The sequence below is a fragment of the Gobio gobio genome (assembly GCF_949357685.1).
Source record: "Gobio gobio genome assembly, chromosome: 20".
In the NCBI taxonomy this organism is placed as follows: Eukaryota; Metazoa; Chordata; class Actinopteri; order Cypriniformes; family Gobionidae; genus Gobio; species Gobio gobio.
This window is the reverse complement of record NC_137113.1, coordinates 26,213,839-26,237,571: the sequence shown is the minus strand read 5'-3', so window position 1 is coordinate 26,237,571 and position 23,733 is coordinate 26,213,839. Positions and strand designations below refer to the sequence as shown.

General features: G+C 39.3%; 1 protein-coding gene across 5 annotated transcripts in view; it reads right to left on the bottom strand.

Annotated features, from left to right (window-relative positions):
• Window positions 1-23,733, bottom strand: part of snx29 (sorting nexin 29) — a 176,470-nt gene that overhangs the window by 14,653 nt on the left and 138,084 nt on the right. For all 5 annotated transcript variants that reach the window (XM_079845797.1, XM_079845798.1, XM_079845799.1 and 2 more), the window contains exon 19: window positions 20,144-20,284. In XM_079845797.1, coding sequence (XP_079701923.1) covers window positions 20,144-20,284 — 141 coding nt within the window. The remainder of the gene's footprint in view (window positions 1-20,143; window positions 20,285-23,733) is intronic.

Below are 23,733 nucleotides of genomic sequence, written 5' to 3'. Positions count from 1 at the left end.
AACAAATTCACGCAAACAACTTGTGGCAAAACCAACAAAGTGCTTCACAATCTCTTAAGAGAATGGAAATATTTCTTTGCAAATCCTTTTTTTCAGGCTTCTGTCTTTGGGCCAGTTTTGTTTCTTTCCATAAACGACAGGCTCCTCTCCAAATTCCTCAAAGCACAGTTCTGCTGATCGTCTGTGGCTGACAGCTACAGGCAGTGAGACAGAGAAAATCCCTGCCAGACATTGCCATTATAGCCAATAAAGACTTGCTGGGGTGCTTCTCCATCTTCACAGGCTATTGTCTGGACCAGCTGGACTAGCTGGTGTCACACATAGAGTTGTGTTTGTGGTGTGCATTTTTGTACAATCACACGTGCAGCATGTATGGACGTGTGTAGATTTGAATGAAGGAGACACGTCGTCAAAATGACAAAGTGTGATTCAAGCTGGTACAGCACAACCCATCATACTCTCCCTGAGAATTAAACCGTTATGACTGAAAGAGGTGATTTATCACGCTGACCCTCCCACTGAAGGTTGTTGTAAAAGTGGTTGTACGTTGCTTTTCCAATGGGGAAATACCCTCATTCATCCTACAAATAAAAACTGATGGTACATATTTACTCTAGCTTAAATCCTTTCGATTATGTAGTAAAGAAGTAGCCACCGACCGCAACTGTTTGACAAATTTGATTTGTCAAGATAATCAAACACTTAAAGCATATCGGTAGTAACTAACCACGTATATTGTGAGAGGTTATTTTTCATTTATCGATTTTCCAGACGGTTTTACCCAAAACAAATTACAGTGCATTGTGCATATGTGTTTTTTTGGAATACATATTTTGTTTCTATAGCCATGCTATAGAACCAGGAATGTGCAAAATTCAGAATTAAAGAATTTTAATTGAACTTGCCACACCCCACAGAAAATTTTATTGTAATAATAGAAAAATTAACACATTTACAAACAAAAGCACAAAAGCTAAATTATTTAAGTGAAAATTAGAAAATGGAACACACTTAAGCCTTGTGCACACTGCGACGATTATCGCACGTGCTTATCGCCAGCGTATTTCGACGTCTCGATACGTCGAGTGAATGTGCAAATTCACTCCCAGACAGTAGATCTCATCTCTTATCGAGATTTTTGTAGTCGCTGTGGCGTTTGTCATCAAGTTCTTTGCGTTCAGACACCAAAGAGACCAGAAGCTCTACATTCATCTTGCCTCGTTGCATCTTCTTCGTCTGCTTACTTTCTCTTCGTCATTGTTTTCTTAGGTATCAACGCGTGTTTGGAAAGACCGTTTTGTGCTTGATCGCCACCAAGTCGTGTTTTACTTTCCAAGTCGTGTTGTAACTTCAGCAGCTCCAGGCACGTGAACAAAAGCACCAATCTCATTGGTCGGACAGTTTTTAACGTGGCACGCTAAATGATGCGTTTTTAAACTATGCTTTTATGCCTGCCATTTTGCGCATCGGTGTGCACACTCACATTGGCGCCCTTTATTTTAGTCACAGGACTTTAAACGTCAGCGATAAGCGTGCGTGTGCAATAATCGTTCCGGTGTGCACGAGGCTTTAGGGACAGATTTAACACCAGTGCAAACCCTCTTTTGGCATTAGAAAACTACTGTCAAGATATACTAAAGATCTTGTGGCCGAATTTATTGCATATGCATTTTGTTTAAATCATGCAATGTAATTTAATCAGGTTTGTAGTAATCAATTTACTGTAATTTGCTGTTTTTTTTTAACACCCCAAAAAGCATGTCTTAACCCATTTTGTGCTTGACATGCCTGCTATAGTTGCTGCTAGGAAGGGGTGCAGCAGAGAAAAGAGAGTGTGTGATAGAAGGGAGAGAATTTTCTCCACTCGTGCTATTTGGAATGCCAGAGAACAACATTATAACATATAAACATATAGTTTGCCAAGCCATGTTATTGTTCATTTGTTGCGCCTGCATTGTTAGTAGATTACCCGCGCTCTGCTAATTTGCGCTGCTCTTGGTAGATTGCGTTGATCATAATGGAAAAGAGCTGCTGCGTCTGTGTTCCTTAATTTTCTGCATTGTCAGTAGTTCATCCGCAGAACTTTCTAACGCTTCTCTCTTATGGGATTGTGGTCTCACACTAATTTACCCTGTTTAGTAAATCTGGCCCACTTATATTTTAATGGGAACGTTTTCATAAATGCCTGTGTTATTTTAATTTCATTGTGATACTATTATAGTTATTATTATATACACTTTGAATTAGATTTAAGTTTTGTATTTTTACAATTACAATTTTCATCTTAAAGGTTCAGTGAGGATGTATTGACAGAAATGCAATATAATATACATAACTATGTTTTCAGTGGTGTATAAAGACCTTACATAATGAGCTGTTATGTTTTAATTACCTTAGAATGAGCCATATCTATCTACGTACACCGCGGGTCCCCTTACAGTGAAGTCACCATTTTGCGCCGTCATGTTTCTACAGTAGTCCTAAACGGTCAAAGTTCTCTACAGAGTGCTAGCTACTCTCTGCTGTCTCAGACGACGACATCTTTGTCCTGTGTTGGCCACCGCAGCTTCTCTATGTGCTTCGAAAGGGAGGGGTGAGCGGTGGACAGTTGCAATTCACAACCTCACCACTAGATGCCGCTAAAATGTACGCAGTGCACCTTTAAATTGAAAGTTTTAGTAATTTTGTCATTTTATTAGTTATTGTTTTTTAAAGATGTCTTATTTTTAAGCTTTAGTTCCTATAGTATATCAAGTTAAATAAATGAAAATGAGAAATGTTGCTTTGGCAACTAGCTGAAATAAGAGATTTTATTTCATGTTTAATTTATTTCAAGTAATGAAAATGTTTTTTTATGGTTTTAGTTTTAGTTAACTTAACTATAATAACCCTTAAAAGAAGCAAGCAAGTCATGAAAGAACATGTATTTGCTGCTCTCTCTTCACATTTCTTGTGCTTTTTGGCACAAGAACAAAAAACTGTGCACGCATCAGGCATGTTGCATATGCATACAAAATGCAGGAGTCATAATTTATTCACTTTGACTAGTGAAAGAAGAAATGGCAAACACTGCATTAATGAGAACAGGGCAGATCCTCCTGGGGCTGTCATCTTTAATGCAAAGATAATGTGGAGTTCAATTAAAGCTGCGCCCAAGAAGCCGGAGAGACAACAGACTGTCTTCTATATTCTGCGCCTGCCTCAACCTTTTGTTTAAGAAGCCAAATGGTGGGAAATCAATAATATATGATGCAGGTAGCCAGTACCATAATGACCATGTGTTATGAACCATAAAGAACTTTCCAGTCTCTTGCACTCAGGAAAATATGGATACTAATGTCTCAAACCAGGTGTTGTGAAAGGCCAATGATGAGAACAAATGGGTCAGTAAATGTACGAGGACCTGCAGAGAGTCAGTGAATAATTCAGCACACAGCAGAAGGTGGGTCAGAAAAGGAAGTCTCAACCTCCGCTCAAGTCTTGTGCTAGAAACAAACGATTCAAATGATTTAAGGAACCGTTCACACAAAAATAAAAATTAAATCCAACAAATGTTCATTATCTACTGACCCTCATGTTGTTTTTTTGCAATAACAATAATAACAAAACAGTTATACTAAAATGAACGAATTAGGCCTTTTTTTCTTCTTTTTTTACAAAGTCTTGATTTTGTTTTTGGGGTCCAGAAAATGCTTTTTATGCTTGAATGTTCAAAAACAAATAATTTTTCACATATTTTACATTATTGAAGCTCCTCCCTTTTCAGTCCGTCGGTCTCTATGAAGCCTATGAAGCGCACTGTGCCCTGATTGGTTGACTGGATCAGTGTTTTGATTGGTCATCCGCTTTGAGCGTGTTTCGGAAATCTCATGGCGACAACACACTACTAACGCAAATCAACCGGGCCTCACCTCCTTTATTTTGTGTATGCCTGGGGCGGAAATAATTTAAATGAAGAATATTCAGGGAGTTCAGAAACAGTTCTAACTGATATAGAGAATAATATTACTGATATAGAGAATCCCTTTGGAGTGGACTTTTTTTTTTCTTGCTTTAGCAGCAACATTACACACTAAAGAAGTTGAAAATATAAAAAAGGATAATATGACCTCTTTACAATAATTGTATAGGTATTTTAATAATATAATACGTAAAAAAATGTTGGCCATCCAAATAATTTGAAATACTGCTTTTACAGGGAAGAATGTATATTCGGACATGGGCTCTGAAACATCTAAGTATTCCCTCAAAGTACCTCAGAATCTCTGCTCTCATTCTGGCCTGTGGCTATAGTACAGTATCATCTCTCTGTACATCTGTGCAACCCAGCTGCAGTGAAGATCACACTATATGCACCAAAGCGTGAAAAAAACATGAACATTTGCTCAGTTTAATCATGGTAAATATAGGTCATAGGGACGGTCAGAGGTCTGCGATTGTTCCCCCTGGAGACGAGATGTGATGAACAATATAAGCAAAATGTGAGTGCACAGATAATCTAGATAAAGGTTATTCATTCATAATGTGACATTAAGCAAGGTCCTCTAAGAAAGAGTACAGCTAGAGTTCCCACCTTTGCCCATTATATAACACATTATTCTATTCCGTGATTATTCCTAATCAATGTTAATTCATTCATTCACATAGACATTTTCAGATTAAAGTCCATATTCTCATTAAACCTTTACTCTGGAAATAGATTTACATGTTCAATACAATAGTGTATTTTGAATAAACTAAGACGTGTGCTCTTTCCACACTATTATTCTCTTCTACTCTAGCCATTTATTACTCTACATTTGGAGTAATTTAATCAACCACTCATTTGCATTCATATCCACAACAATGGCAGACAAAAGGATGAAGCATACATTGATAAATATAAATATAACACTGTTAAGAAGCCTCTTAAGCCAAAGCTTATTTGATCAAAAATACAGTAAAAGTAATATGGGGAATTTAAAATGTTTAATTTAAAATAGCTTTTTTTTGTATGTAAATGTATGTATTCCTTTGAAGACAAAGCTGAATTTTCGGCAGCCATTATCCCCGTCTTCAGTGTCACATGATCCTTCAGAAACCATTCTGATATCATGATTTTGTGCTCAATAAATAGTTATCAATGTTGAAAACAGTTGTGCTGCTTAATCATTGTGTGTAAATCGTAATTCTTTGATGAATAGAAAGTTCAAAAGGACTTTTCTTTTAAATAGAAACCTTTTGTAACTTTATAAATGTCAACTGCCACTTTTGATCAATTTAATGAATCCTCAAGGAATAAAAGTATTAATTTCTTTCAAAAAACAAAGATGACTGATATTGTAAATAAATACAGTTACATAGCATTTTCGAAGACAATTACATGACGCATAACAGTAATATAACTAATTGTGTACTCATATGGGAATATTATTGTGCGTGTCAAATGGGGTCACTTTTTTTATTCTGGCAGGGCAGCTCACTTATTCACTATGAATTGCAATCTCTGTGCTTGTAAGTTGGGGGCGGTATAGTTTAATGGTAATGGATCTAGCTAGAGAAGTTAAAGATTGTTTGAATCATGTAAGCAGCGATCAACAAATTAACATCATTGTGCCCTTGAGCAAAGCACTTATATACTTACTCAATATTGTCCGTGTGACAAGTATACCGTTATAACTGTAACTTTAGATTAAAACATCAACTTAACTACTACTCCTGTAGAAATCACATCCGCCCCTTTTTGGCAAGTAGTTTTTAATTGGCAATGACTCATAAAGGCTGAATACATAAATGACTCAATTAAACAGTCTCTAGCACTGTTCTTAATACACAGTACAGAGCTGGGTCAAACGTGTGACAAGGAAGTATATTATTATTATACAAAACATCAACATATGCCTCTACTACGAAACAGCCAGCCAAAAGTGCACATCGATACACTTATCTGTCTACATAAGTGGGCACAGTGAGCAGGTATTACATACTGGCATTGTCCTATTTTTCTGCAAGGCTATCAACTGAGAGCAGGGACAGTGAGCCTGGTGCCTGAGGAGGATATGCACATTATCTCGGTACTGACACCCTCTAAACAGTCAATCCCCAGACCGCAATAGGCCTCAGATAGACTCACCAAATCCCTCCATCAGCCTCTCTACCTATGAGTGGATGAAATACTGCACAAGCGCACCACCACACACACACACACACACACACACACACACACACACACACACACACACACACACACACACACACACACACACACACACACACACACACACACACACACACACACACACACACACACACACACACACACACACACACACACACACACACTTGGACAAAAAGAGCAATCTGGAACCAAACACAAATGCACAGATAGATAGAAGAAGACTAAAACTCTGTGGTGAGAGAGATTATATATATATATATATATGATACAATTATTATTATTTTCTAAAATATTTTAATAAAAATATATTTATATTTACTCTTGGCAAAAATGTTATTTTAGAAAGATAATAATAATATAATTAAAATAAATAAACAACAACAACAACTATTATTATTATATTATTCACATTTTAGAAAGAAATTAATATTTTATTTGGAAAATAGTATTATTTTACATTATCACATTTAATTAATATATGAATGATTAATAAACTATGAATAATATTTATTAATTATTACATTAGTTTAATTAATACATTTCCAAATCAAGTATTTTTTTCTTCAAAAATTATTATTTTATAATTCTTTTTAAATCACGTGTCCACAAAAATAACAGTCAAAACTACAGCAGCTAGCTAATTTTTTTTAACCTTAATGACATATTCACATCGGTTGAACAAAAAACAATGTTAAAAACATGTTCGAAAACCAAATGTTTAAAGGGATAGTTCACCCAAAAATGAAAATTCTGTCATCATTTACTCTCTGTCATCATTTGTTCTGCTGAACACAAAAGAAGATATTTTGAAGAATGTTTGTAATCAAGTAGATAGAGCAACTATTGACTACCATAGTAGGGAAAAAAATACTATGGTAGTCAATAGTTGCTCTATCTGCTTGGTTACAAAAAAAATTCAAAATATCTTCTTCTGTGTTCAGCAGAACAAAGAAATTCATACAGGTTTGGAACAACTTGAGGGTGAGTAAATGATGACAGAATTTTCATTTTTGGGTGAACTATCCCTTTAAGGTAGGCAACCATAGGCAGCGTGTGTAAGGCTGGGCAAGGCTTAGCCTTCCCCTGGCCACAGTCTTGAGACTAGCATGGAATTTTCTCACTCAAACCACTGACTGCTACTACTTCTGATTGCTTTAGAGGGAAACACTGCCCATAACTGCTGGTCTAGGATCCGTTTTCTCTGTAATAATGGCATATTGGTGAAACAGATTTGGTGTCTGCATTCTTGAATGTGCCAAAGGTTTCTTTTTACAACGTGTTTTTGCAGCATCGAGCAACATAGCCAATTCACAAACATATCTAGGGCTGCAACAACTAGTCGATAAAATCGCTAATAAAAATCATCGACAACGATTCTCTTTATCGATTAGTCGGGTCTGCCCTCTGTGCACGCAAAGCTTCCACCAGTCGCACCAAATTACAGCACTGAATAACGCATTTCTATGGACAAAATGCATCTAGAAATAGAGGAGTTGAAACAGAGGGAGATTGCGATGAGACAGCGCCGGATTTACAAACAGGCCTAACGAGCACATGCCCAGGGTACAAGACAAGGGGGGAGGCCAGACAAGCTCAACACTGCATTAGATAAGACAATGGTTATTTATTATTCAAATGGGCTGCCATAAATTATAGTGGTTTGTGAACAAAGCCTCTATAATATCAAATAATTTAGCACAAGCGTTTATGCTGGGATGTGTAGGTTGTCGCTAGGTGACAAGTAGTCTCAGCCTCAGACGTCACACCCACAGAACGTTGGCTGAATGTTGGATGCCTATGGCACACTTATCTGGAAACCCTTCAAGAGTTTCAAAGTTGGTTGAATTCTACAGGATGTTTGGGTTCTTTATTAACAGTCTGCCTGGAAACGAATGCCATGATGCCAAACTCTCTTGTGGAAGAAGAACGCCGTCATGTTTACAACTGCGGCACCAGGATTAACAAAACGCTGGTTTTTCAAAAGTATGTGAAGTTCTCGGTTTCATTGTTGCAGTAAACTTGCACAACGTTCTTGAATGAATAATTCATAGTGCATGGACATTTTCACGCCCCTAAACATGACGTTGAACAAAATGAACTGTGATTGGTTGCGTTACATGTCAGTCAAACGGCCTCTTGAGTCCAGACCTTCTGCCGTCAGTCTGAAGGCCTGGCTACATGAGACTAGGTGACAGGTTACTTGAAACTATTTCATGACATTCTCATGACATTCAGAGGAAGCGTATCTCCTCAGCCTAACCCTGGAGTTGGTTCACCCACCTCTGTGTAGGCAACTGAGTCAAATCTCTTTTATCCTAGCCTTGAACCACTGGACCATCCTTGAGCCATGAGAGTTTGATCTAAAGCTATCTAAGACACTCTTACCTGTCTCACTGGGAATACGACCACTCATCACCAAGAGTTTTCAACAGGATAACACTGGCTACTTTCCATGATCTCTCAATTACTGTCTAATACAACTCCCTTAAGATTTACTCCCCTTTAAAGTCCTGAAGCGTGAACAAGAAAACGCAGCCTCAAAATGAAGTCTGTAAATGTGATCCTGATAAAAACCTCAGCTATAAAAATAATCTAAACACAGCTGAGGAGCTTATGAGGTGACAGTTTGACTAGAGTGCTGACAGTCGCCTCTCTTTGATGTCATCTTTCTTCCTGTGGTTGGCTGGGCTCAGCGTGGCTCTGCTTGGTAGTCAGGGCACATTTGACGGCTAGGCTGGGGAGCATTTATCGTGTTTGCTCGGCGAGCCTCTGACAAATCAGCTGTTTAGGAGCTGTCAGTATGGCTGAGCAGCAAGGGGCCTGACATGGCCCAAGCAGATGGAGTCGTGGACACAACAACACACCAAATCTACAAAGAGCTTCATGACAATCACAGAAAGAATGAAATAAAGTTACAGTCTCAGAGACAGGAGGATATTATATGTACACTAACATAATGTATGGAAGATACAAGGAATCCATTTCATTTATATTTTTGTGCTATTACTTTTCTTAACATTCATACTGTACTTTGTCACCAAAGCATTACATCTATTGGATTCAATTAAAGGTGGAAAACAAAGTGAAAGTGAAAATTCAAGAGAAGACGCAAGAGCAGGCTTTGTGTTGCACTGGTTTCAGTGTGACACATGAAAGGTCTGGACGGGTAATTACACAAGCAGCTGTCTCGAGATGAATGATGAGACTAGCAATGAGAGACTCAAAGATGCAGATAAGACAAGTCCTTCATTTCATCCCGCAAGTACAGATGATCAGGAGCACACACTTTCAAATGGGTGTAAGGGTTTCCCCGACCGAGGAATTATTTGCATTTTCTCATCATTACTCTTGTTAGTGTAACTAGCAGAGATTCAGGCCTTAAGAGAACCCAACTATGTTGAACAGTTCAAAGTTACATTTCAGTTCAAGCATGATTGCAGGATGGACCATCAAGAGACAAGCAACATGGTTTAATAAAAACGAGAGACCGCAGTTATACGATGTACGTATACAATCAGTCTTGGCTAAATTACTCTAAACAAAATTAATGAATTACAAGCCAATTACAACTTCAACAGTGCAATTAAAATTACTGTACTAATTACTCTCTAAAAGTATTGGATTACGTATTATTAATTACTTTCTTAATGCCATATCAATTTATTAAATATTTAAATATGCATCGTTCAAAATGTTGGGGTCTGTAAGATTTAAAAAAAATGTTTTGAAAGAAGTCTATCATGCATTTATTTGATCAAAAATACAGTAAAACCATAATATTGTGAAATATTATTACAATTTAAAATTTATATTTTAGTATATTTAAAAATGTAATTTTCTCCTGTGATGGCAAAGCTGAATTTTCAGCATCATTACTCCAGTTTTCACTTTTCAATGTCACACAATCTTTCAGAAATCATTCTAAAATGCCGATGTAGCGCTCAAGAAATGTAGTGTAATGTTAAACGTCGTCTTTAATGTTTATGCGCCTTTAAAAACCCTCTTTTGTGTAATACTGCTTCCTTCTGCCACGGATTCAAATCTCAAGTTGACAGTTTAACAGTTGAGCCCAAACCTTTGTTACTAATTTGAAAATGTCACTTTAGAACTAGTAATGAAGGAATGGTGAGTCACTTCATTGAAGCTTATTGTATTATGTAGAGTGGAGTATTATGGCATTATGAGAGAGAGATCGACTAAACGAGTGTTTTACCTGCATATTATTCCGGTTAATTGACGTGTGACAACACTGGTAATACCGGCAGGGGCTTTTAAATTGCTAATTTGACAGTAAAATACGCACCTCCGTTCATTCATAACGGTGCGGAGCAGAGCGAGCGTATTCAATTAATTCCTATGGAAGTTGAGAAAAAATTGCTCGTGTGATCTACCCCAAAAAAATTATATCTCACGTTTAACCACTATCTACATAAGAACCAGCAGTAAATTCCTGAAGGACTGGCAGAGATCAAGCTGTTCTCTGCGGGTGGATGAGCGCTGAATGGCTGCTGACGGCCTGGATCTGTGAAAAGCATCTAAAAAAATTGTTAAATAGGCGCTATATATATGAATATATATGAATCACATATTTGAGGTCTAAATAACTAGCCTGGCTCCGCCCTCCTATGTACTTCCGCTCAATTTTAATTTTCCTTCAGTACTCCGTCTGGGATTGCGGTATATTCTCTGTTTTTCTCAGATAAAATTTTAACCGGTCCAATCAGCGAACAGAGTGAGTCTGAGAGAGGCTGAGAAAGATGACCTTGATGTCGTGCGCTAGTTTGAGATGACATACGTCACGACCAAACGTTAGCAATTGGTTATGGCAGATCCAGTTTTAAACTTCAACAGAGTACCCGCCTTCAAGGAAGTTAACGCTTATCAATGGAGAGTGGCCAGACTCTCTGTACAAATGAAATGTACGAGAGTCTGGTAGGACCAGGCTACTAAATAACTATATTTTCACCTAAAAAACTCTTAAAACTACATTCCGTGACACAACAACAGTAGTATTTGTAAAAAGCCTACTTTGAAATGGTCTGAATATCCATCCATTTATAGCATCATGACATGCAGAAGCCACTTAGTAAATCTGTAGATCGAGAAAGAATGATTCTACAGTCCCTGTTTGAGTACACTCAAAGTCTCGGCTCAAAACTCATCACGGTGGAAGATCAGATATCATACGCGCATCCGTGTGCAATGGCGCGTATAGCAAAGAAAGCGAACTGAGCACCTTTTTAACAAACCTCCACCGAGCTCCTGCAAAATAATCATGGAATTAATGATTACATGACAGCTAATCTCAACGGGCCGATGATTACCAACAAAAGCCCTGCCGCCATCAAAAACCCTCCACAGTTGCAGCCATTTCCACTTTAAAAGCCTGCTCTCGACGCACCCTTTTCTCCCTGCTTTCTTGTTCTAACTGAACCCTGAGGGTTTCCAGACTCCAGTTGAATTTGCATGTCAAAGTTTCAGCAAAAACTTCAGCGGAAGGCAGTTAGCAGCTCTCGGCTCTGAAAAAAACAAGAACAGAGAGGCTCTTTCTGCCCCGTGAATGTGTGCAGCTTCTGCACACCAGCAAAACTCGAATCTGGATCACACGCTTCCCTGAGAGGTCAGGAACACCTTATCACAGAGCAGAGCAAGTTACTCGAGGACAGACGTAGGCATGTTTCCTAATTGACAACTGCTCAGCTGTTTTCTACTCCTTGATGATATGTTAAGAGCAAGATGGCAAAATGTGGCTTAGGGTTAAAATAACTCGTCCAGACCAACAACCGACTGCTGATAGTGCAACATTTATGTGCTCAGAGAAGGTACAAAGCATGCTGTCTTCATGCCAGCCCTGGGGTTGATTGACTCTTTTGATTGGCTGTCCTTGAGGTGGGACGCAGGCTGGTAGTGCCTGTCTGGGTCCCGGTAAACAGGTCTGTCTTTCACGCTCTAAAAAGTCTACCTTTGAAGGGCCACGCGGGGGCCAGTGGCTCTGCCTGGCACACTCTCAAAAATCACAGGCAGCGAGAGGAAGCTGTGCCACAAGCCAATTACCTGCCCCTGGATGAACACGCGGGGAAAAAAAGGAGGAAAATGAAAAGACAGGTGGGGAATCTGAGTGCTGTCAAAGTGGCCCATCCTCATTAATGCATACAGTGCTGCCCCGCTGATGATGATGATGATGATGATGATTGGACACTGGAGCAGAGGGCAGGACCACATGACACAGCAATCTTTGTGCATTGTAGATAAAAGGCTAGGAAAAAAAGTGTCAACACTCCCCGAACCAGCAAGATTACTTGTGATAGAACTTAAGTTCTGATGCAAAAAAATAGCCACCAAAACTCTATCTATCAGTACAGCGTAATGTAGTTGTGTGGTTGAAAAACTACCTTTGAGAAAAACTCCACTAGCAGTGATGTCATGCGCGCTGGCTAGTAGCAGGTGGTGACAGTGGCGCTGATGGGAAGTTGTTTTTTTTGGCTCCAGCTCTCTTTTCTACAGCATTCCATTTATTGTGTCTTTTTGTGCTGTGCTGAGATGTTTTCTTCTCATATTTCTGGATTACTGTCATTTAAAAAGTTTAAATGTGGCGGCCTACAAACTTTGCTGTTGCCAGTGTTTTCTGCCGGCTGTGCACAGAATCAACAATCAACTTTCAAGTGTGTGATACATTGTCTCCCTACAACTGTGATTCCTTTGTAAATACATTTATGTGAGATTAAAAAGTCTGTTTAAATGCACCTTGTCATGCTGCTTTAGATGAAGTTGTCTTTGCAGTACTGGGTTGTGCAAAATTTTCAATTTAAAGGTCCCATGGCGTGGATTTTTTTATTATTTTATAATGTTTCCTGAGGTGTCCTTATATTGTTAGTATGATTTTTACATCATAAAATGTCATTTTGAAATAAAAGGAAAAAAAATTCTATCCTGATATTAGCGCTCTGGCTTGAATGCTCTGTTTGAAGGGGCATGGTCTGCTGTGAGAGCAGACGGCCACTGTTGTGATTGGCTCACATCCTTGCATTTGAAATGAATATTAGATTAAATTGCGGAGGGGGCGTGGTTTAGCGAGGTCTGCAAGCACTGCCAGAGAGACGGACTGGGCACTTGTAGACCAGAGAGATGGAGAGCTTGAGAAAGATTGCTGAGAAAGTTATATTGTACTGAGTTGTTGAGAGCGCAAGTTTATTTTGTTTGTATCTGAGAGTTCTGAGTCCCAGTCACGCCGACCCTGTCTTCTTCCACCTTATTCTACTAACTTTGTAACATACGTAACCCCTCTCGAATACTTTTACTACGTTTTTTTTACCATTACTGCTGTCGAGATGAACGAATCGTGAAAGTGTTGATTATAGCATTATATATTTTCGATCTTTTCCCATCACATCAAAGCTGCAGTGATGAGCATTGAGTACACAGACTGTTGATCGCGTGAATGCAGTGACCTCGTCATTGCAATGCTATTTCTCTCACAAAATGCTTTCACCACAACGATTTAGAAAGAAAGTCTGTGAGAACTTGAATATTAGCTACACATCAGAAATAACTGATCAGGCATTAATGAACACTGTTACTCACTGTTTGTGTCTGTGCTGTCGAATCCATTGCATAAAGTCTGTTTGTAAAGCCTGTGCCTTGCGACTAAAATAAACTGAATACATTTTCTCCAAATTCTCTGGGCAGGCAAAGCAGAGGAAGGGGAGGTAACCTTTCCCCGTATGCTGATACAGGGAAGATTCCAGATCGGCTCGTCTGAGCAGGACACCCAGAACTTGATTTACACCTATCGGAATTTCTAGCCACTTGGGGACCATATACAGTTTAGGGGAACTCATATTAATGTTAAAAAACCTCATAAAGTGAAATTTTCATGTCATGGGACCTTTAAGAAATTGATTCATAAGTGTGAATTTGGATGGAATTGGAAATGGAAGAAACTTTCACACAAGGCTTCGTCATTAACTCTTTTCCAACCAGCGTTTTCTTTTTTTTTCTTTTTTTAAGTTGCCAGTCACCACCAGCATTTTTGACAATTTTTACAAAACTTTCATAGCCCCCAGAATATTTTGTTGTATGAATATCTAAACATGCAATATATAACAAGGAAGAACAGAGCCTCTGCTATATATTAGAGATGCAACAATACAGTTAGTCCACGGTTCAATACATACCTCGGTTTTTAACCACGGTTTTCGGTTCGGTTCGGTTCTAATGGCTTGTCACATAAATGTTTTGTTATTCTCTTAGGCGACAGGAACAGCACGAGGTTAAGGAGAAAAAAGACAATTTTTTATTGCAATACTCTTTCTTTATTTTACCTAAAAGAATTGAAAAACCTACCTTAAACTTAAAACTTTACTTAAAAAAAACCCTTGTATTCCTTGTGTATTGTATAATATAAAATAAATATATATATAAAGATTTACACTGGCAGCTCAGAGCAGTACAGCAGCATTAAAGTATGGAATTGAATGAATGAATGTAAAAATAAAACACTACATAGACTTCACTATAAAATATACACTGATTCTTATTAAAGTCGGCATGAAACGGAAGTTGAGATCGTCTTTTTCTCCTTATTGTGACGTATATCCGAGTGAAACGGCTTCTGAAATGAGAAAAAATGTAGGGCGAGGCTTGATTTCGTCCTTCGGGAATTGATTGGATCGTTGGAAGTGGGGCGTTGCTAACAAAATGGAGGCAGATTTGAAGTTTGCATTCAGTTGTGGAAAAAAAAAATCGATCTATCTTTTAAATAAATGTATTTTCTCTCTAAATCTTTTCTACATAATGTTACTGAGCATATTTCCTCACTTTTCGCTGGTTTATGCTACAGATTTTACTTATTTTAAGCCTTTTATGGCTTTATTTCTGTAAAGCTTTTTTCTCAGCTCTCCCTTATAAGGGGGCGCGCCGTAAGCGCGTTCACACACGCTGCATTCCTCAGTGCGAGTCGTCACGATAAGCTGTTCGTCCGACTATATTGAGTAATTTTTACTTAAAAAAAAAAGCTTTTCTTTCTCATATATTTCTCTCTTTTTGCCTCAAGTCCTTCTTGAAGAAGGTACTGTGTATACCGAGAAAAATGCGCCTAACCACGATCAGTGACAGGTTTCTGAGAGGAGGTGCAGAAACGAGGCGGGGCGATAACCCCGCCCTCGCGCCATAGCACATGACCGGGAGAGAAGTGAGGTCGTTTCGATGGGGGAGGGAAAGTTAACATATTTGATTACAGATTGTAAGGGTAAATGAATTTTTAAAAAATAATGAAGTGCACAGATAAATCAGTTATAGTAAACACTACAATATTAATATAAAAATACGAATTGTAAAATTTGATTTCATGCCGCCTTTAAAGCTACTGTATTAGTTTTTCAGTCAAGAGCAGTGAGTGATTTTCTCTTTGTCTTTTGTTGCTGTATTAACATTAAAGGGATAGTTCATTCAAAAATGAAAATTCTGTCATCGAGAAATTAATACAGGTTTGAAACAATATTAGAGTGAGTAAATAATGACATCATGTTAGAGGTGAACTGCCCCTTTAAGGACAGCGTGTTCACTTTAGGCTGCGCTGTTGTCAGTAAGACCTCCGTACATCTAATATACAGACACACGCGATTTTACTTTCACTTTAGACATAACCGACTGTGTTTATGTTAACCTTGTGTGTATTTGACAGTATTAGCCTAGTAAAACGACTATTTAGTCCTGTAAATCACGTGTTTGACAGGCGTTTAGTGCACACGCTCGGAAAAGCGCATGTTAAAACCGCTCACGGGAATGAAACCGGCAAGGCTTTAAAACGCATGCAAATAATGAACTTTGGTGATTGTGAATAACTCTAGTGTTCCGTGAGTATAACTCCACCACTAACGTGTGATGTGAATGTGTGTCGTGTTGTTCAGTATTGGCATGGGCGTCAGTTTGGTTTGAAATGTGCTGGGGACAGAGACGCATTCAGAAGTGCATTTTCAGAAGTGCTGGGTACATTTTTTTTTCTCTTTCGCGCAGGTCATGTTTTGAAAGACTATGTCCTGCAGCTTACTAATGTAAATAAATAAAAATGTCAGATGAGAGACATATTGCGGGTCGATCTTACTCATGCCGACGAAAGCGCCCCGCGAATTCTTTAATATTTTTCATTTTTGCAATTTTTTTTACCACTTCATTATCAGAGTCCCACTGGAGCCCGTGTTTTTTTTATCCTCCCTATTACACATTAGTTACAGCCATTAAAATAGTTCAGTTTTGTTTTTAATGTCAAAGTAGATATATTTCGTTTTGTTTCTTTATTAAGTTAATTTAGAAAAATGTTTAAAGCATTTAATGTTTGTTAAACTAAAGTTTTTGCTTTTTAAAGTGACGACCAAGCGGCCAGCGGCCGACAGTGAGTTAACCCAACACTTTAGCCTCTGAAATCAACACTTGACTTGTCTTGCTTATTAAATCCATAAAAAACACTTAAAGCATCGTTTAAACGTTTAGCCTATTATCACCACCATCACAGTAAAAAGGCATTTTTGACAAGATGAGGCAGGCAGATCGCAACGGCGCGCGCAAACAAAATGGGCTACACAATCTAAACAAATAATTAAAAATAAAAAACATGCTGGTTGTCTTACCTTAGGCTACACCTCTCCGCGAAATGAATATATATCCGATCTTCAATTCCCGTGCTATATGCACATTTAACGGAGTTCATGTCAACGAAATCAACCGATATGAGTATTTTATTCATCAGCTCTTTTCAACATCAAAGACCGCATTATGAGAACGAGCGACCTAAACACTGGTAAGAGCATTTAGTCTCATTAATTTTAATGAAGATGATTGTGCTTTTGAGCATCTAAAACTTAGCTTATTTTCAGTTTCACTTGTGGCAGTTTGCGTGTTGGCTTGCTTTACTCATTTGCGGCGATGCGTGTTGCATAGCGCCGTCCTATAGCCTAAAAAAGCCCGAAGCCCGGCCCGCGTCTGAGGTAGGCTATGACTGGAAAATTGCCCCGAAGCCCGGCCCTAGGGCGTAAAAAAGTCGGGGCCCGTCGGGCTCGGGCAGAAATGTAGGGCTCTACTTTGAGTAAGGCTGAAAGCGTCTTTCTTTTTAATACATTTCTTGAATGTCTCAATTACAGTAGGCCTAGCCTATAGATAATTATGATATTTGTGGCTGCACCGGGGTCCGTCATTACGCTAAATCATGAGCGGTCCATGGCACCTGCTACCCATGGCTGTTAAGAACTGTATAGGCTACATCAATCCATTACAACAATTTCGTGTTATGGGCACTGCCACTGATACAGGCAGCGGAAGAGCCTATTTTACGGAGCTTGCTTCTGCTTTTCAAACGTTTTTACAACAAAAGATGTCGTTAAAACGACATAAGATCTCGTTATTATGAGAAAAGATGTAGTTAAAACGACATAAGATATCGTTATTACGACACAATTGAGTGGAAAAAATAATATGTGTGTGTCAGCAATGCTTCACCGCAAAATTGAACTCGAGGTTTAAAAAAAAAGAAAAAAAGTGGTGGGTACAAAAGGACTCATGACGAAATCTGGTGGGTACGCGTCCCCCCGTCCCCCCCGAAATCGACGCCTATGAGTATTGGGATGGAGGTAAATTATAGAATTTGTAGAAAAATTATTAATTAAATGCAAAACCGAGATAACCGCAATTCACAAGCGCATATTGAACCGTGAAAGTCGTACCGAACGGTTCAATATTATATTGAGTATTGTGGCATATATATATATATATATATATTCTAGCTACATGGCATGCATTCTTTGTTTATCAACACTTGAATGTAGGTAAGTTTCATAGGTAAGAATGTAGGTAAGTTTCATGTAGGTAAGAATGCATGCCATGTAGCTAGAATATATTATATATATATATATATATATATATATATATATATATATATATATATATATATATATATATATATATATATATATATTCTAGCTACATGGCATGCATTCTTTGTTTATCAACACTTGAATGTAGGTAAGTTTCATAATAAAAGAAACTGCTTTTATCGCTCGTTTCTGCTCCTTTTTTCTTGTGTTTGATCCGGAGTGAAGATACATAATAGCGTAATTTGCAGTTGTAACTCATGGGCGGGGATTACGCTAATTATGAATGAGCGTGCACGCGCGTCCTATTTACGAATGTAATTCATTCATTAGAATTCATTAATATACACACGTTTAACTACCGAATCCGTGGTATACGAAGCGTTTGTGAATCTGGAGGAGAGTTTTCGTAAAGGTCCATTTCACGTGCAAATTACTCAGAATTTGCTCATATATTTACGAAAGTTTCATGAATGAGGCCCATAGTCTCATAAATGATGAAAAATGTAATCAATAGCAGGGAAAGAGCTAAATTCAAAGTATAGCAATTATAGAATTTAAATTCAAACTGCGATTGTTTTCTTTTGTACCTCCATTCAAGCTCAACTAAAATTCAGGGGCTGGTTGCATAAAGCACCTCCAGTGTAATTTTCCCTTAAGATCGCCCTTAGGTTTCCCATTAACTTAAGGGTGTACAGAAAATAACCTTTAGTGTAAATGATGACAGAATTTTCAATTTTGAGTGAAATATCAATTTGAGTTTCCATCTCGTCTGGCTCTTTCATATTTGGTTTTCTTTTTTTGTTGACATATCCAAGTTATGTTGTTTTCTGTGAAAACTTACAGTGTCCATGGCAACAATAGAATTTAAAAATGGCAAAACTTGGGTCACTGTCATGAAACACTCAACGGTTTCCTTTACCTAAGAGAACCGTTTAAGTGATTATATGCAACACCCCATAGGTATGGGGAAATCACGCCTTACGTCTCATACTTAAAGTGCCACAATTATGCTATTTTAAAGGTTCCTAATTTTGTCCTGGAGGTTTAGATGCATCAAACATCTTTTATATTTACTCAAAGTAGTAAAAACAACAGACAATCTGCATTAATAGACAGTTTTAGGTAATAGTGGCCCATAGATGCTTAGTAGAAGTTTTTCAGTAAGACTCAGTAAAACGAGTTAGCCGGAAACGTACACAATATAAAACACAAAACTACGTATTTTGAACACCCGGTAGAAAATGTATACATTAAAGGGGCTATATGCGTTTTTCTGAAATTTAAACTCGCGACTGACACCTGTGGCCAAAAAACAGAACTGCTCTCATTTTCTGCTCGCTCTCGCAGCGGTGGTGGCGTCACATCCGCAGACAGCGCGGGAAAAGACGACCCGCCAGAAAAAAGGAAAAATAGGATACAGGCTTATATGTGCACCCACTGTGAGCGGACAAGGTGTCAGTATGCTCATCAGGAGATGTTTGAGTCATAAATGTAAAATAAAAAGGCTATTGTTACGTTTATTTTTGGGGAAAAAGTTGCATATAGCCCCTTTAATAATTTATCATATTATAATATATACATCAATAATTAATCATTTAAGGTCTGGTGAAGATGTACGCAAATGTGTTACACGATGACGTGTTGCCATTACTGATTGGGATTCGAATTCCTGACGACTTGTTTTGGGAGACAATAACTTTATTTATCGTGCACTTTCGACTTTGAAGAACGTTTATATTTACAAACAGCTATATTACATACTGCATGAAAGAGAATATTAAAAAAATACACAATAGGGGCACTTTAAGGGAAAAACATAAGGTGCTTTATGCAACCGGGCACAGGAATTCTCAATTCAACTATGAATGTTGCACAGCCCTGTTGCAATAAATAAGTCAATAAAGAAATAAAGAAAGATAAAGTAATTAAATAAATATATGATAGATAAAGAAATGATAAAGAAAAATAAATTTATACATGATAAATGATAAAACGAATTGAATAAATATACAATAAATTAATAAATAAATGTATTAAATAAATGTTTTAAGTTGAGACAAGCAATAAAAGAATGAGGGGAAAAAGAGAACCTGCCATTATAGAGAAAAAAAGCTGTACATACCTTGTTGCCGATGGCTTTTTTAGGTGGGAAATGAAACGTGTCGACTTGTGGGAATTGCGGACGCAGGTAATTGTGCAGCGTCCTGAACTCAGCATAGCGCCGGTACACATTCCACTCATTGTCCAGGATTCGAATGTACACCTGAAAAGACACAATGCATAAAATGTCACTGGTTAGAGTGAGGAGTATCTGATGTGATATTTGGCTCGTTAGCCTCATTATTATTTGCATCTGTGATAAACTAGGTCTCCCATGGTGCCGTAGTCAAACAGACACAAGAGACTGTAAAAAAAAAGTGCTTTGCAGGGACAACAACACAAGGAAGAGGAGGGAGATATGAGGAGAGGGATGCTATTTTCACGCCTCGCTTTCTCCTTCAGAGCAGGACAGAGGAGTCTGGCTCGATTTACCCAAGCAAGACCTCTTATTACAGTGAAGCGGCACACTTAAGTCTCTTGAACAGACAGCAGCGAGTCCACCGGGGATGCAGAGCAGAGACTCTGTACGTCTGGCTTTAGTAGCAGGATCTCATGAGAGGTTAGACTCTGACAGCACGTTAGCACCTGCGAGGCCACAGTGACGGTGTCAAAATCAGGCTGTTCTGAGACTACTGGTGTCACAGTGTCAGTGCAATCACCACTTGAGAAAAATCATGCATGCAAACGAGATGTCAAAACAACTCAAATGGCCTTAAATTTTTTCCCAGTCTTAGTAACTTTCAAACTGTCTTGTTCACACAAGAGCTTACAGCCTGTAACAATAGTAAGAGTGACAAAAGTACACTACCGCTCAAAAGTTTGGGATCGGTACGACTTTTTAAAATGTATTTGAAAGAAGTTTCCTATGCTTCGCAATGCAAATATTAAAATATTTAAAAATAACTGTTTACTATCTTAATATATTTTAAAATGTAATTTATTCCTGTGATGGTAAAGCTTAATTTGCAGCAGATCCTTCAGAAATCATTGTAATATGCTCATTTTGTGCTCAAGAAACATTTCTTATTATTTTCAATGTTGAAAAAAAGTCATGCTGCTTAATATTTTTGTGGAAACGTGTAGTGTGTTGCCGAGAGGCCAGGGAGTAGTTAGGAAGGCTCAGTACAACAAAGGGATAGTTTCCCAAATGCCAGTTGTGATTTATTTACAGCATTTGAAAAAATGTGCAGGCCACTTAAAGTACAAAAACGTTCTCTGAGAACAGAGCGAGGTATCTCACATATGGGAACGCCCCCAGGCGTGATAGACTATGGAAACACCAATTACACCACGTCTGTCCGAAGGATGGACCAATCACAGCTCATACAAGGAGCCCACCCTCTCCCTATATATATTGCTGTGATCCCCGAAAACGGCATTCTAAACATGCTCTTCCCCTGTGTAATGCGAGTAGGGAAGCTTGGTGAGATACCTCGCTCTGTTCTCAGAGAACCGGGGTTACGCAAGTAACCTAACGTTCTCTTTCAAACATAGCTCGGTATCTCATATATGGGAATGATATAGCCAACTCCCGAAACGCATGCTTTCCGAAGCCGCCGAACAGACCCGGCAAGAACGAAAGATAACCTTTCAATTCTTCAATGAGCCACATTAAGAACTGCATGAGCCATTGAAGGCGCAGTGACATCCAGACGGTAAAATCTGATAAATGTATGAGGGGAAGCCCAGCTTGCCGCTGCAAAAATATCTCCTACCGAAATCCCCTTGAACAAAGCCCAAGAAGTAGCCATACCTCTTGTAGAATGAGCCTTTAAGCCCGCTGGGGAATTATAGCCCATAGACGTATAGGCCAATTCAATCGCCTCCACCATCCAGTGGGAAAGGCGCTGTGAGGAGATCGGTTTACCCTTACATTGAGTGGCCCATGAAACGAATAACTGATCATTCTTCCTGAACGATCGTGTCCTGTCAACATAATAGCGTAATGCTCGTACAGGACACAAGGTGTGCAATTTCCGCTCGTTCTCCGAAGAAAAAGGAGGGGGGTAAAAGGCACGTAACTCCAAAGCAGAGCAGTTATAAGCTGAATCGCTGACTTTGGGAACGAAGGCCGGGTTAGGCAGCAGCGTAACCTTGATGTCATCCGGACTAAAATTCAAACATGTTCGATGAACTGACAAGGCATGCAATTCACCCACTCGTTTAGCTGAGACTAAAGCAAGTAGTAAAATTGTTTTTAGAGATAGGAGCTTAATATCCACACTCTCCAGAGGTTCAAATGGAGCCAGAGTTAAAGCATTCAGAACCATGGACAAATCCCATGACGGGACCAGGCGTTTAGATACTGGTCTCAGACGCTTCACTCCCTTCATAAAACGGCATATTAGAGGGTGCCGTCCCACAGAAGCTCCATCGAAGCCTACATGACAAGCTGAAATAGCTGCCAGGTAAACTTTAATTGTAGAAACCATTGTTCATTAAATTTTGTAAAAAGCAAAGCACATCACTCACCGCGCACTGAAAAGGAATAACTCCTTTGCGCGTACACCATTCCTCGAACACACGCCATTTAAGGTCGTACAGTGAGCGCGTTGATGGAGCTCTCGCGCTCTGGATAGTGTTTATAACCTCCTGCGGAAGCCCGAGTGCGTTTAAATTTAGCCCTTCACGGGCCAGACCCAAAGATTGACTCGTTCTGGGTAAGGGTGAAATATCTGCCCCTCCGCCTGTGACAGCAGGTCCCGGCGCAGCGGGAGCGGCCAGGGCTCGCCCTGGAGGAGCTGGACAATCTCTGCCAGCCACAGCCTCCCCAACCAACGGGGCGCTATCAAAAGGAGAGATAATCCGTTTTCTCTTACTCTTTCTAGGGTGGGAGAAATCAGACTCAGCGGTGGGAAGGCGTATAGCAACACGTTCGGCCATGGGTGTGCCAGCGCATCCACACCCAAAGGCGCATTTTCGTCCCTGAGAGAGAAATACAGCGGACACTTTGTGTTTGCTTGCGAGGCGAAGAGATCTACGGCGGCCTTGCCGTACATCTCCCAGATCTGATCCATCACCTGCGGGTGAAGCACCCATTCTCCGTACAACGGGTTTCCCCTTGAAAGCAGATCCGCCCCCACATTCAGGACTCCTGGTACGTGCGTGGCGCGCAGCGAGCTTAAGTGCGCCGCGCCCCAGACAATCAATTTGCGCACTAGATTGTGCAATTGCAACGAACGCGTTCCCCCTTGGCGATTGATATAGGCCACCACCGTCGTGTTGTCTGTCCTGACCAGAACATGAAACCCTTCCAAGAATGGGAGAAAATGTTTCAGGGCCAGAAAGACTGCCATCAACTCCAACATATTTATGTGAAGCTTGCGAAGCTGGGGTGTCCAGCGGCCGTTTACCGACCTGCCCTGGAAAACAGCTCCCCAGCCCAACAGGGATGCATCCGTTGTCACTACTTTTCTCAGCAACACGCTCCCCAAGGAGGACAGGAATAAACCACGCACCCGCAGGTTTATTCCTGTCTGGAATAAACAGGGATCTCTCCACTGATGAAGAGCCATCACGCAATCCAAGTGTATTCCCACTCGGCGCGCAAGGTGCCGATGAGGACACAAACGCTTCGCTGCCACCCATCGCTGGAAGTCTCTCATTTTTAAC